A 14,719-nucleotide genomic window follows, 5' to 3' on the forward strand; every position below is an offset into this window, starting at 1 on the left:
AAATGGAAGAGCCTTTTCAGTTATGATATTGACAAAGGCCCAGTCAAGGAAAAAGGAATAGGATTTTGAAAGTGTGAAATTATTCTAGTGAGGGGGAAGGTGTGGAAGTTGAAATGCCAAGATTAGTTGAGGAAGCATCTAGATCTGGTGGGCTTGTCCATATTTAGTAAGGGAGGAGAGATGTCTAGTTGAAGACAGATGATGATGTTAATATAGTCACACTGTCTGTACCTTCAGTGCCAAGAGGCTTTGGTTTTTTTCCCTTTTTGCAGTGGAGTTTTGCACAGGGAAAATAATGTAGAAATAACCTTGAAACCTTAATCTAGTGTCGGTGTGCAGGATGCATCTGAGGAGGAAATAGAGTCAGAGGGATGAGTTAGGAAACTTACAGAGGCCAAGAGGTGATGTTTATTAAGTTACATATTTTTTTCTTATTTTAGGATCTGGATGCTGGTGTAAGTGAACATTCAAGTGATTGGTTGGATCAGGATTCAGTTTCAGATCAGTTTAGTGTAGAATTTGAAGTTGAATCTCTCGACTCAGAAGATTATAGCCTTAGTGAAGAAGCACAAGAACTCTCAGATGAAGATGATGAGGTAGTATTTTCCCCCCCTCTAATTATGTTGGAAAATTATTAAATATTTTCTATGCTCATTGACTTTGAGAATGAAATCATAATATATTCAGATTTCACTTGAAATCCTAGCCTCTTGATTTGTTCAGACTAATGTATTAGTTTGTGGACTTGAGGATTTCATAGTTGTTCATAACTTGATTTATATTCTTATGTTGCTAGTAATGCCAAGAAGTCAGTAGGCCTCAATGAACATGCTTATTATAACCATCTCATCACTTTTAAAAATATTTAATTCAATTACTGTTGTAATATTAGCTTGCTTTTTGTAAAAGTAAAACATGCATACAGTTAAAGTCAAATAGTACCCTCAGTGATCTGTTTCCCAGAAGTGGCTGCCTTCAGCATTTCTAGCCATTTTCCTGTTGTTTAATATCTCCATATTATTTATTTATAAAATTAAACCACTGAGCTGAATGTTTTGTTTTATTCATCCTAAACATCCTTTGTATTGACTTTTCCCATTGTGGGTGATGATTTCTCTCTCCTCCATTTTTTCCCCCTTTATACTGACTGTATTTCATCTTAGACTTTCTCATATATTGTAGTGCATGGTATTTAGGACTTATTACTAGGAAGTCTTCCGGTAGAAGGAAAAAGGGTGATGAATTGATGCTGACGAATTTGTTTTATTAGGTATATCGAGTTACTGTGTATCAGGCAGGGGAGAGTGATACAGATTCATTTGAAGAAGATCCTGAAATTTCCTTAGCTGTAAGTATATATCTACTTTTTTTAAGAAATCAAAAAATTACATTAAGGTCTAGATGAGGAAAATTATGTCTATCCTACTTTCCGAAATGAGCTGATTTTTATAAAGTTAAAATATAAAGTCTGATTAAAGCATTTTGCTTTCATTTGTTGTGATGAAACTTATAGCTATAATTTTTATTTTTAGATGGTGGAATTTGAACTTTGTTTTTGTTTGTTTGTTTGTTTGTTTTGTTTTTTTGAAACAGGGTCTTACTTTGTCTCCCAGGCTGGAGTGTAGTGGTGCAATCTCGATGTACTGCAGCTTCCACCTCCCAGGTTCAAGCGATTCTTGTGCCTCATTCTCCAAAGTAGCTGGGATTATAGGTGTGCACCATCACGCCCCACTAATTTTTGTATTTTTAGTAGAGACCAGGTTTCACCATGTTGGCCAGACTGGTCTCATCCTGGCTGAGAATTGAGAGTGGGCAGATCACTCTGAGAGATCACTTGAGAGCGATCCACCCACCTTGGCCTCCTAAAATGTGGGATTATAGGCATGAGCCACTGCACCCAGCTGAATTGGTACTTTTTGCTGTTATTTTGGAAAATTTCAATTATCTTCAGTATACTCATCACCCAATAACACTTACCAACATTTTGCCAATCTTGTCAAATGTAAAGTTTTTTTAAAATTGAAATAGGGTCCTGCTCTGTCATCTAGGCTGGAGTGCAGTGATGTGATCACGGCTTACTGCAGCCTCCACCTTCCAGGCTCAAGTGATCTCCCACCTCAACCTCCCGAGTAGGTGGGAGTATAGGTGCATGCCACCACACCCAGCTAATTTGTATTTGTTATAGAGATGTCACCATGTTGCCCAGGATGGTCTCGAACTCCTGGGCTCCAGTGATCCACCCGCTTTAGTCTCCCAAAGTGCCAGAATTATAGGCATAAGCCACCACACCCAGCCAAATGTAAACATTTTTATTATTGATTTTTATTATAGAATGTGGTAGGTTTTGCCATTTTGTTCTTAATATTGCCTTTGTTATAGTTGAATAGGAAATACATTTTTTTAGTTATAAACAGTTATTAATTATCCAAATGCAAAAAAGATGAAAATATGTTTCCAAAATTTTTATTGTAGTAGAAAATAATTTGAATAACTAGTTGAATCATTTGATGTCAAGTTGTGTAAAATATTTTAGACTTTTTATTATCTATTTTAAGACCCACTAAAATTATTTTAGATATTGATCTTGCAATATATTAGACTTTTTGATGCCCTTTTACTCCCATATTGCAAGACCTTTTCATTTGGTTTTATGAGCTGTGAAAACCCCCTTCTATAACTTGTAAAAACCAATGTTGAAGAATAAATAGTCTCTGTCTTTATTGCTCCTCTCTTATGTCATTTGTGAGGCATAACTTATGAGGTTTTCACTTGTAAAAATGTCCTCAGGCAAGAACCATGCTTCAGTTAAGGGAAGAATAGGTTATGTAAAAAAGCTGGGGATGTGGGAGAGTTTGTTATCCAAATTGCATGGTGGAAAGGTTTGCATGATAAAGCTTTGAGAAAAGAAAGAAGCATTGAGCAGTTACAGAGATGAGAACACAGGAAAGGCTAGACAAGTAAAGGGCATACGTTATGGTTAGTGACCAAGGATGATAGGTTTTAGCGGCAATACTCGCTGTGAAAATGTTTTAGCATTTCTGTTGTGGTTGGAGTTAGGGAATACTCAGTTGAGCCATGGTTTTAGAGCACGTCTAAGGTAGTTCCAGTCACTGGTGGATTAGGAAGTCTTTCTCTAGAAGGCAGGTTTCATCCAGATTGATAGGATCGACTCTAGAATAGTGTCAAGGGTTGAGCCTTTAAGGGAGTGAAGATAGGCTGCATTACAGAGTGAAAGATCCCATATACTTGCATCAACTAAAGGAAACAACTGTAATTGTATCCTGAAACAGATAACTTTATAGGTACATGATTAATATCACAGTGAATACATTTTTAGTTTAGAATTTTTCAGGTTGGTATGGGTGAAAAAAATGGGTATGCATGTTTTCTAGGAGAGACTGTTACATATTGACTTTTAAAAATCTGTTTTGTGTGTAATTGAGACATATAACGTGACGTTTTGACACACATGTTAATAGTGAAATGATCACTATAGTCAAGCAAATTAATGTAATTATCTTGTATAGTTACCTTGTGTGTTTGGTAAAAATATAAAAAATCTACTCTCTTAGTAAATATCCAGTATACAAATATATTACTAACTATAGTCTTAATGCTGTACATGGTGACTGTATTATATGAAACACTGAATATTGAGCTGTGTGGTATATTTTACCTTAGACATAGCAAAGTTGCTAGAATTCCTGTGACTAGTATTTAAAGGGTTACAGAAACTGACTGCGTGTCTTATTTCATTGAAGGACTATTGGAAATGCACTTCATGCAATGAAATGAATCCCCCACTTCCGTCACATTGTAACAGATGTTGGGCCCTTCGTGAGAATTGGCTTCCTGAAGATAAAGGGAAAGATAAAGATAAAGGGGAAATCTCTGAGAAAGCCAAACTGGAAAACTCAACACAAGCTGAAGAGGGCTTTGATGTTCCTGATTGTAAAAAAATTACAGCGAATGATTCCAAAGAGTCGTGTGTTGAGGAAAATGATGATAAAATTACACAAGCCTCACAATCACAAGAAAGTGAGGACTATTCTCAGCCGTCAACTTCTAGTAGCATTATTTATAGCAGCCAAGAAGATGCGAAAGAGTCTGAAAGGGAAGAAACGCAAGACAAAGAAGAAAGTATGGAATCTAGTTTGCCCCTTAATGCCATTGAACCTTGTGTGATTTGTCAAGGTCGACCTAAAAATGGTTGCATTGTCCATGGCAAAACAGGACATCTTATGGCCTGCTTTACATGTGCAAAGAAGCTAAAGAAAAGGAATAAGCCCTGCCCAGTATGTAGACAACCAATTCAAATGATTGTGCTAACTTATTTCCCCTAGTTGCCCTGTGTATAAGAGAATTATATTTCTAACTAATTAACCCTAAGGATTCAGACAGCATGAAATTTATTTACGTATATCAAAGGGAGAAATTGCCTCAATCCATGTGGATTTCTTCTTTTTAGTATAATTTACCTACTTTGGTAGTGAAATAGTAAATACTTACTTTGAAGAAAATTTCATTCTGTGTCTATTTAATATTTGGGTTTTAACATAATTTGAATTGAATAGCTGATTCTTTACCACAACCCCAAATTTTAAATAATTTCTACTCTGTCTTAAATGAGAATTATCTATTTTTTAAAATATATATATATATATATGGCATTGTGATGTAACTTATTTAGTACCTTTCATGTAAAGGGAAATTGGTGGAAACATTTAGTTTTTTGTTTTTTCATTTTTCTTTTTTTTGAGACAGAGTCTCACTCGGTTGCGCAGGCTGGAGTGCAGTGGCACAGTCTTACAGTCTCCACCTTCTCAGTTCAAGCAGTCTCCTGCCTCAGCTTCCAGACCAGTTAGGATTACAGGCACGAGCCACAACACCACCTGATTTTTTTGTGGTTTTAGTAGAGACAGGATTTCACCATGTTGACAGCATGGCCTTTAACTCCTAAACTCAAGTGATCCACCTGCCTCAGTCTCCCAAAATGCTGGGATTATAGGTGTAAGGCACCGTAACTGGCCCCAAATTTTAGGTATTCTTAGACCTTCTGATCTTTAGTTTCTCTCTCCAAAATATTTTTTCTAGGTTAAAAAAAAATTGGCTCTTATATTTGGTGCTATGTAAATAAAAATGTGTTACTTTTTTTTTTTCTTTAAGAGTTCTTGTTTTTGCAATGGAGACAGGGTCTCCTTATGTTGTCTAGGCTGGTCTTGAGCTCCTGGACTCGAGGGATCCTCCTATCTTGGTCTCTGGAAGCGCCAGGTAGGATTATAGGCGTAAGCTACCCCACCCGGCTGTAAAAATGTACTTCTTATTCTCCAGCCTCTTTTGTATAAACAACTGAAGTGAGGGATGGGGGTAATGATGCTACCAGTGAAAACAGCTACCATTTACCCATAAGACAAAACTTTTTAAAGCCTCCTGAGTAAAATATGGCATTGTCTTGGGAATGTAACCTAGTATATCAAGCCCTTTTTCACACAAAAAATCTTTTCAGGATTTAGTGGAACCTGTTGTTTCTCCTAAGTTGAAAAACAACTGTAGGACACTTCAGGTCCCTTCCTGGGCTGGGTTACTTGGTGCCCAGCCCAGGCTTCAGACTTTTGCTTACGGCCAGTTTCGGAAACCCGTGAATTCAGAAGGGTCAATTCAGAAATTTGATGAACAGAATTGTTCATTTAAAAACTAACTGAAAAGATTGCAAGTTTTTTCTGAATTATCCAGAAATGATGCATCCTTTTCCTTCAAGAATGACAAGGTCAGAATGTGGAATTCCAAGATACCTCTTGACTCTAGCTCATGTTTGGTCAGTGGAGGCCCATGTGAGCTCAGCATGTGTACTGAGAAGTGTTAGTGTCTTTTAGAGCCAGTCTACCCTGCTCACATCATGGTGTTCATCTGTAGCTACCGCACGGCGTTCAGATTGTGTGAATCCAAATGTCATAAAAACTTTAGAAGTGCAATTCTCGAAAGGTTAGGTGGACTAAAACATTCAGTAGAGCAACTGATAATAACAAGCTTACAGTGGATAATTCATTTGAATTTGAAAAATATAGAAATGAACCTGTCAAATACCAGCAAGAACTGAAGAATAAAATTACTGAGGTAGCGAAGACAGATGCAAAGATCAAACAATTGCAGACTAAATTTATAAGGAACAAATTGAAGAAAAATAAAGGAATACAGAAAGTTCAGGACATCAAAGAAATTGGACAAAACTCATCTTGACCCTTGCAGGCAAAGGAAAGCAGCTGGAAGAAAAGATGATACAACCATTACAACAGGATGCAGATGTGGAAGAGGTTTCCTAAAAATCTTGTCTGTAACTGCTAATATATTTGCATTTGAAAATCTCTTGGAGACTTAAAACCTCTAAATTATTATTATTTTTTTGAGACAGTCTTGCTCTGTTGCCAGGTGCCAGTCTGGAGTGCAGTGGCGCGATCTCGGCTCACTGCAACTTCCGCCTTCTGAGTTCAAACGATTCTGCTGCCTCAGCCTCCCAAGCAGCTGGGACTACAGGTGTGTGTCACTGTGCCCAGCTAATTTTTTTTGTATTTTATTAGAGATGGGGTTTCACCATCTTGGCCAGGATGGTCTCGATCTCTTGACCTCGTGATCTGCCCGCCTCAGCCTCCCAAAGTGCTGAGATTACAGGCATGAGCCACTGCACCCACCCTGATTTATTTTTTATATAAGGTCACTCAAAGGTGATTTAAAAATCACCTACATTGCTATCTATAAAATATCAGATAATAGGGATATTAGATTGCATCTCATTGTTAACTCTTCACTGATATGTTTATGTAAATCATGAAAATTCTGTTTGTAAATGCAGAAGTGAAATGTGGACATAAAATGGTTATGCCATTTGTTTAGTGATACTAGGCAACATTTATGTAATAACTAATGACAAAATTTAAAAATTTATAGCTAGTGATAGACATAAAGTTTTCTTAGCAGTAAAAATGCCCTTTATTGTTATAGAAGGGAGGTTATAAGGAACCAACAGTTTGTATGAAAATAGCTCAAATAATATATTTTGAGTTTAGTATTTCTTGTTTTGGTTTATTAGCATTTTAGAACAAAATGGCCTTATGTGATGAAGCCTAGTTTGCTGGACTGTTTTGACCTGGTTTAACTGTTCTGACAGATAGTTGGGAAGGAGAGCTGAATAACCTTTGCCTGAAATGATGCTATATAATTTCTGCTTTGGCAAATACTCAGTTCTAACTTGTGATTCCTGGTAGAACAAGCTTTATATTTCAAGTCTAGCAATGATCTAGAAGGAGATGTATCTCAGTGCCTTTTAAAATTTGTTGTGTGATTTTCTTTTAAAAAGCCACATAATAATTTTGGAGAACAATGTATGGGTAGAACATCTGTCTAGTATTTGTACATAAAACCACTTTTTTTTTTTTTTTTTTTTTTTTTTTTAAGCAATCCTCCCACCTCAGCTTCCTGAATAACTAGAACTACAAGCATGTGCCATCACACCCAGGTAATTTTTTTCATTTTTTTTTTGAGACACAGCCTTGCTATGTTGCCAGACTCCAGGCTAGAATGCATTGGCGTGATCTCGGCTCACTGCAACCTCTGCCTCCCGGGTTCAAGCAGTTCTCCCGCCTCAGCCTCCTGAGTAGCTGGGACTACAGATGTGTGCCACCACACCCAGCTAATTTTTATATTTTAGTAGAGATGGGGTTTCACTCTGTTGGCCAGGATGGTCTCAATTTCTTGACCTCGTCATCCACCCGTTTCGGTCCCCCAAAGTGCTGGTATTACAGGTGTGAGCCACCGCACCAGGTCTAGAAAACCACTTTTAATGGGTACAGAGATTAATTAGGAGGAATAAGTTCCGATGTCCTATTGCACAGTAAGGTGACTATAATTATTGAATATTCTTGCTACAAATAAATGATAAATGTTTGAGTTGTTGGGTGTGCTAATTGCACTGATTTGATCAATACACATTGTACCTGAAACAGTACATGCGCCATAAATATTTACAATTGTGTATCAGTTTAAAATTTTATCAGTTTAAAATTGTATAAAACATTTATAATGTAAAAAGTATCAAACTGTAGATTAACTTCTTGATTTATATTTAAATATGAATCTTAAGCAAAATAGTGAAAATAACTATCTGGTTTAGTGTTTTTCTCCCATATGTGATTTATGTTTACTTACAATACAATCAACTGAACTGTAAGCTTAGAATAGGCCGCAGGGATAATTTTGCACAGCAGTTTTACTAATGGTACATTGTTACATTGTTGCTTAAAAAGAAACACACCCACACATTGACTTATAAAACCAATGGCCAAAGGGATTAGTACTTTACCTTTGGAGTTCCTCAAAGCCTTACCTGTTTTTTTTTTCCTGAGGAGTGTAGCATAAATGTGATTATAAACAAAGTACACATAAGATATATGTATGCAATGAGTGCTATTTATACAAAATTTAAATCTGCAACATGTTTATGGGTTATTAAAATTATCTAAATTCTTAGGTTCTGTATAGTACACATGTATTGATTTACAAATAAATGATTTATTAAGTGATTGAGTGTTTTAAGAATGTGATTATTTGATCTTAAACAATTTTTTAATGAGTTAAAATGGAAATTGTTTGAATATCATATATTTGGGTAACGAAAGGCACAAGTCTGAATGTTTCTGGAATGGCTATGCCTGCCCACTTTAGAAATACAAATATCAACTGCACAGCTTGAAGCAGCTGGGAGCCTCCAGTGAGAGCAACTTGACAGAATGATGTTCCAAGTTAGTAGGAGTAAGAAAGGATTTGTTCACCCTGTCTTCACTTAGGTCACATGGCAGGCTGGCCTAAGTGATCGTGAATAGTCTATATAGCATATAGCTGGGACAGGGAGGGGAGTTTGGGCTAGCCACCCTGCCACTTGTCAGCATGAATAGCCAGATTATAATTGCCTGTTTACCTGTCTGCCTTGTCTTTGAAAGTTCCACAAAGCTGGGAACCTCTTGATTGTGATACACAAATGTAAGTGCTCAGTAAGAATTTACTAAATGAAAGCATTAAGACCTGAGTCTTGAAAGCTGGCTTTGGCTGGGTGCAGTGGCTCATAATTCTAGCACTTTGGGTGGCCGAGGTGGGCAAATCACCTGAGGTCTGGAGTTTGAGATCAGCCTGACCAACATGGTGGAACCGCTTCTCTACTTAAAATATAAGAATTAGCCGGGCATGGTGGCATGCACCTGTAATCCCAGCTACTCAGCAGGCTGAGGCAGGAGAATCACTTGAACCAGGGAGGTGGGGTTGCAGTGAGCCAAGATCACACCACTGCTTGGGCGGCAGAGTGAGACTGTCTCAAAAATAACAAAAACCATACCAAAAACAACAAGAGCTGGCTTTGGCTGGAAGCGGTGGCTCACACCTGTAATCCTAGCACTTTGGGAGGCCGAGGTGGAGGGATCACAAGGTCAGGAGATTGAAATCATTCTGCCTAACACAGTGAAACCCGTCTCTACTAAAAACACAAAAAATTAGCCAGGTGTGGTGGCAGACGCCTGTAGTCCCCTCTATTCAGGAGGCTGAGGCAGGAGAATCGCTTGAACCTGGGAGGTAGAGGTTGCAGTGAACCAAGATTTGTGCCTCTGCACTCCAGTCTGGATGACAGAGCGAGACTCCTCCATCTCAGAAAGCTAGCTTTGAAGTAGGAGCTTGTGAGCCCCTAAGCCAGAGGCGGGTAGCTTTTGCCGTTATATAATTAAGATTTTTTAAATCCTTAATAAAGATTTTATTTATTTATTTATTGAGATGGAGTCTGTCTTGGTGGCCCAGGCTAGAGTGCAGTGGCGTGATCTTTGCTCACTGCAACCTCCGCTTCCTGGGTTCAAGTGATTCTCCTGTCTCAGCCTCCCGAGTAGCTGGGATTACAGGATCCCATCACCACATCTGGCTAATTTTTGTTTTTCTAGCATAGATGAGGTTTCACCTGTTGGCCATGCTGGTCTCAAACTCCTGACCTCAAGTGATGTGCCCTCCTTGGCCTTCCAAAGTGCTGGGATTACAGGCATGAGCCACTGCGCCTGGGCTAATTTAAGGGTTTTAAAGATAATTGGTGTGTAGCTCTACGGCTTATGATGGTAACCAGAAGTTGTTAATGGCATTGTGAAAAGTTTGTAGTTGACCTTTATGGTTGAATCCTGCATTACAGTTTGATTTGATATTTACAAAAAAAATTTCTTCAGCTTAAAAATTGTTTAAAAGTTTGTGATCATATTGTCTATCATATAGCCAGCTTTCAGTTTTATATAATAGGGACTTTGTGACATTTACAAATAATACTTTGAGATAGATATCTGAAAGTACCAGCACATGAAAGGTGTTCGGAAGTAACAAATTGTAAAATGAACTGACAAATGAAAGGCAACAGAAAATAAAACAAGAGCCATAAAGCAAGCAGATGGGAGGCGGCGTGTTCAGTAACTTGCTCATAATGCATCTGAAATGATTGCTGTACTTAAATATTGTTAGAGTAATAGAATTTTGAACAAAAACCATAATTGATTGTCTTTAGGTAAGGAGTGATACTGAAACATAATTGAATTCCTATTGCTTTCCTTTAAAGCTCTCATTTAAAGACTTAAAAAAAAATCCATAGGATTTACCTCTCATCTGTTTCAATCCTACAGTCCCACATCTCTGCTGTCTTCAGAACGCTACAACTTAGTTGTCCAGCCAACAGCTTGAAGCCAATTTATCAAAATAGCATCTTTCCTAATTCCAGGATTTTACTTTTGTTTGTTTTATTTTGAGATGGGGTCTTGGTCTGTCAATCAGGCTGGAGTACAGTGCTGCAAACACGACTCACTACAGACTCAACCTCCTAGGCTTAAGCAGTTCTCCCACCTCAGCCTCCCAAGAGGCTGGGGACCACAGGTACAAGCCTCCATGCTCAGCTATCTTTTTTTTTTTTTCCTGTGACAGGGTCCTGCTCTGTCACCCAGGCTGGAGTGCAGTGGCGCAATCTTGGCTCACTGCAACTTCTGCCTCCCATGTTCAAGTGATTCTTCTGCCTCAGCCTCCTGAGTAGCTGAAATTACAGGAGCCTACCACCACACCTGGCTAACTTCTTTTGTATTTTTAGTAGAGACAGGGTTTCACCATGTTGGCCAGGCTGGTGTCGAACTCCTGACCTTGTGATCCACCTGCCGTGGCTTCCCAAAGTGCTGGGATTACAGGCATGAGCCACTGTGCCCGGCCAATTTTTGTATTTTTTGTAGAGACAGTTTCATCATGTTTACCAGGCTGGTCTCAAACTCCTGGGGTCAAGTGGTCTGCCCGTCTTGGCTTCCCAAAGTGCTGAGATTACAGGCGTGAGCCACCACGCCAGGTCCAAAATTTTACCTTTTAAATTTATTCCATTACCATTATGTTCTAGGTGAATTTCATTTATTTTTCAGGGTTAAATTTTAGTGTGTCTATTTTTGGTTCACACCTTCCCAGCCCACCGTCCTGTATTAAGTAGGTCTTCCTTCAAGATCACAGTAATGTCTCCCTAAATGGATTTTACTACGTTTGGTTTTCCCATTTTTGGTTCAGTTATAGTTTACAGATATCATCATGTTGCTTCCCTTATTTAAATATGGAGAGGAATCTTGCTTTTTGGGTTTTATCTCTGATGTTCTACTGGATTATTTTAGACTTTTGGAACACTATGATATGTGTGTTTGCTTTTCACTTCTCACACCATTTTGCTTCAACAAAGTTCATAAGCTTATTGTAGGAAGTTCAAAGTCACAGATCTGGTATTTACTTGCCTAGTAGCCCTAGAGACGTTAAATATACAGAGCCTATGATGGTGTCTGGCAAGTAGCAAGCACTTGTAATGAATGGCAGTTTGATATTCTGTTGCATTCATTCTTGGCCATAATCACCCTTAATCCATCTTACGTAGCCTTGATTTAACCCCTACCCCCATCCCCCAGTTTTTTTGTTTTTTTTTTCTGAGACTGGGTCTCATTCTGTCCCCCAGGCTGTAGTACAGTGGCACAAACATGGCTCACTGCAGCCTGATTAGCTGGGAACACAGGCCTGTTGCCACCATAACTGGCTAATACGTGTGTGTGTGTGTGTGTGTGTGTGTGTGTGTGTGTGTGTGTATTGTATTGTATGTATGTATGTATTTTTAGAGACAGGGTCTTGCTATGTTATCCAGGCTGGCCTTGAACTCCTGGGCTCAAGCTATCCTCCTGCCTTGGTCTCCCAATATGCAGGGATTACAGGTGTGAGCCACTGCATCTGGTGAATTAAACCCTTTTTATACACTCACAACTCAGGTATTCTGTTCATACCAATGTGTTCCTTTGTATCTTCTTCCCATAGCAAGTTGTAACATCATTTTGTATCTCCTTTCAACTGTGAAATAAATGCATTGTGTATACAGTAGGCATTCAGTAAAGGATGTTGATTGGCAATGAAAGCAACTATGAAGTTTTTGTTGATTTAGAAGATGAAAAGACTTTATTTTTACTGTACTTTAGGTTCGGGTAAATGTGCAGATCATGCAGGATTGTTGCATAGGTACATACATGGCAATGTGGTTTGCTGCCTTCATCTCTCCATCACCTATATTTGGTATTTCTCCACACCCAGAAAAGACAATTTTAAAGTAACATCCTGGGCCAGACTCAGTGACTCATGCCTGTAATCTCAACACTTTGGGAGCCCAAGGAAGGAGATCACTTGAGGCCAGAAGTTTGAGATCAGCCTGGGCAACATAATGACACTCTATATCCTAAAACTGGTGGCTTGCACTCACAGTCCTAGCTACTTGGGAGACTGAGGTGGGAGGATCTCTTCAGCCCAGGAATCCGATGTTACAATGAGCTATGATTGTGCCAGTACACTCTGTTTGGCAGACAGAGAGAGACTTGTCTCTAAAAAATAAAAAATAAAGAACACTATGTTCATTAAACATTAATCTTACTGATTATGATTTTTTTTGAGACAGAGTCTTGTTCTGTAGCCCAGGCTAGAGTGCAATGGTGTGATCTTGGCCCACTGCACCCTCCACTTCCTGGGTTCAAGTGATTCTCCTGCTTCAGTCTCCCAAGTACCTGTGATTTTTCGGTTAATTTTTGTTTTACCATGTTGTCCAGGCTGGTCTCGAACTCCTGACCTCATGTGATCGGCCGGCGTTGGCCTCCTAGAGTGCTGTGATTACAGGTGTTGAGCCACTGTGCCTGCCCTGATGACGATTTTCTAAAATCCCCCCTCCCAAATTATTGTCTGTTCAGTAAATGGCAAAAAAAGAGAAACATTCTAAGAAAACAGTAGTCCTTAAAAATTGATATGCTGTCAGAATTGTAACAATCCTTTTTTTTTTTTTTTAACAGGATTTCGCTGAAAAAGCTTTTAAGAAAAATATTGCTCCCTATAAAAAAAACTTTTCCACCTTTTCTCACATTTATTTATTTATTTTACAGGAGACCTATGAGAAGACCAAATCTATTCAAAGTCAAGCATTTTTTGGCCGGGCGTGATGGCTCATGCCTGTAATCCCAGCCCTTTAGGAGGCCGAGGCGGGCGGATCACCTGAGGTCAGGAGTTCCAGATCAGCCTCACCAATATGGAGAAACCCCCTCTCTAATACTAAAACTACAAAACTAGCTGGGTGTGGTGGCACATGCCTGTAATCCCAGCTACTCGGGAGGCTGAGGCAGGAGAATCATTTTAATCCGGGAGGTGGAGGTTGCGGTCAGCTGAGATCGCGCCATTGCACTCCAGCCTGGGCAACAACAGCGGAAAAAAACAAAACCAAGTCAAGCATTTTTTAACCACAAGGTGGAAGCATCACGTTGGGAAGACTGAAGGTGTCCACTAACAGTAGACTCTTTGGAGATGGAGTTTTGCTCTTTTGCCTAGGCTACAGTGAAGTGGCGCGATCACAGCTCACTGCAGCCTCTGCCCGCCCCAGGATCAAGCGATTCTCCTGCCTTAGCCTCCCAACAGGTGCACGCCACTGTGCCCAGTTAAGTTTTGTATTTTTAGTAGAGACAGGGTTTCACCATGTTGGTCAAGTTGGTCTTGAACTCCTGACCTCAGGTGATCTGCCTGCTTCAGCGTTTCAAAGTGCTGGGATTACAGGTGTGAGCCACCGTGCCTGGTCGACTTTTATTTTTTTAATTTTTTTTTTCTTTTTGACGGAGTCTCGCTCTGTCTCCAGGCTGGAGTGCAGTGGGGCAATCCTGGCTCAATGCAGCCTCTGCCTCCCGGTTCGGCATCCCAGTTCCAAGTGATTCTTTTGCCTCAGACTCCCGAGCAGCTGGGACTACAGGCACGCACCACCAAGCCTGGCTGATTTTTGTATTTTCAGTAGAGACAGAGTTTTGTCATGTTGGCCAGGCTGGTCTCGAACTCCTGATCTCAGGTGATCCACTTCCCTCGGCCTCCCAAAGTGCTGGGATTACAGGTGTGAAGCACTACACTTTGCCAACGGTACACTCTTAGCACTGAGAGAGCACTCCAAGAGAGCATGATGTGTATCCGGGTACTGTTGATCAGATTTGTGATTTCAGGGTCTTTGCCATCACTGTTTACAAGGGGTCGATCAGATAGAACAGCAGTTCCCGCCCAACAGTCTGTATGTGTAAAGAGAAAAGAGGACATTAGTAGTAGGTCACAGGCAATAAGGAAATCAGTCCCTACAGCACAAATTCCCCAA

The 14,719-nt window shown here is 39.5% G+C and overlaps 1 protein-coding gene across 4 annotated transcripts in view; it reads left to right on the top strand.

The window, feature by feature from the left end:
• The window catches only part of MDM2 (MDM2 proto-oncogene), a 53,138-nt gene extending 46,636 nt beyond the window's left edge, over positions 1-6,502 (top strand). For 2 of the 4 annotated variants that reach the window (XM_037736478.1, XM_017522938.2), the window contains 3 exons: positions 441-455; positions 1,271-1,348; positions 3,762-6,502. In XM_037736478.1, the coding sequence (XP_037592406.1) occupies positions 441-455; positions 1,271-1,348; positions 3,762-4,343 (675 nt within the window). In that variant the 3' untranslated portion in view covers positions 4,344-6,502. Of the gene's footprint in view, positions 1-440; positions 597-1,270; positions 1,349-3,761 lie in introns of all 4 variants that reach the window. The other 2 variants (XM_037736477.1, XM_017522933.2) reach the window with 1 other exon arrangement.
• Positions 6,503-14,719: the final 8,217 nt, after the last annotated feature.

Source organism: Cebus imitator, unplaced genomic scaffold (assembly GCF_001604975.1).
Source record: "Cebus imitator isolate Cc_AM_T3 unplaced genomic scaffold, Cebus_imitator-1.0 Scaffold25, whole genome shotgun sequence".
Lineage (NCBI taxonomy): Eukaryota > Metazoa > Chordata > Mammalia > Primates > Cebidae > Cebus > Cebus imitator.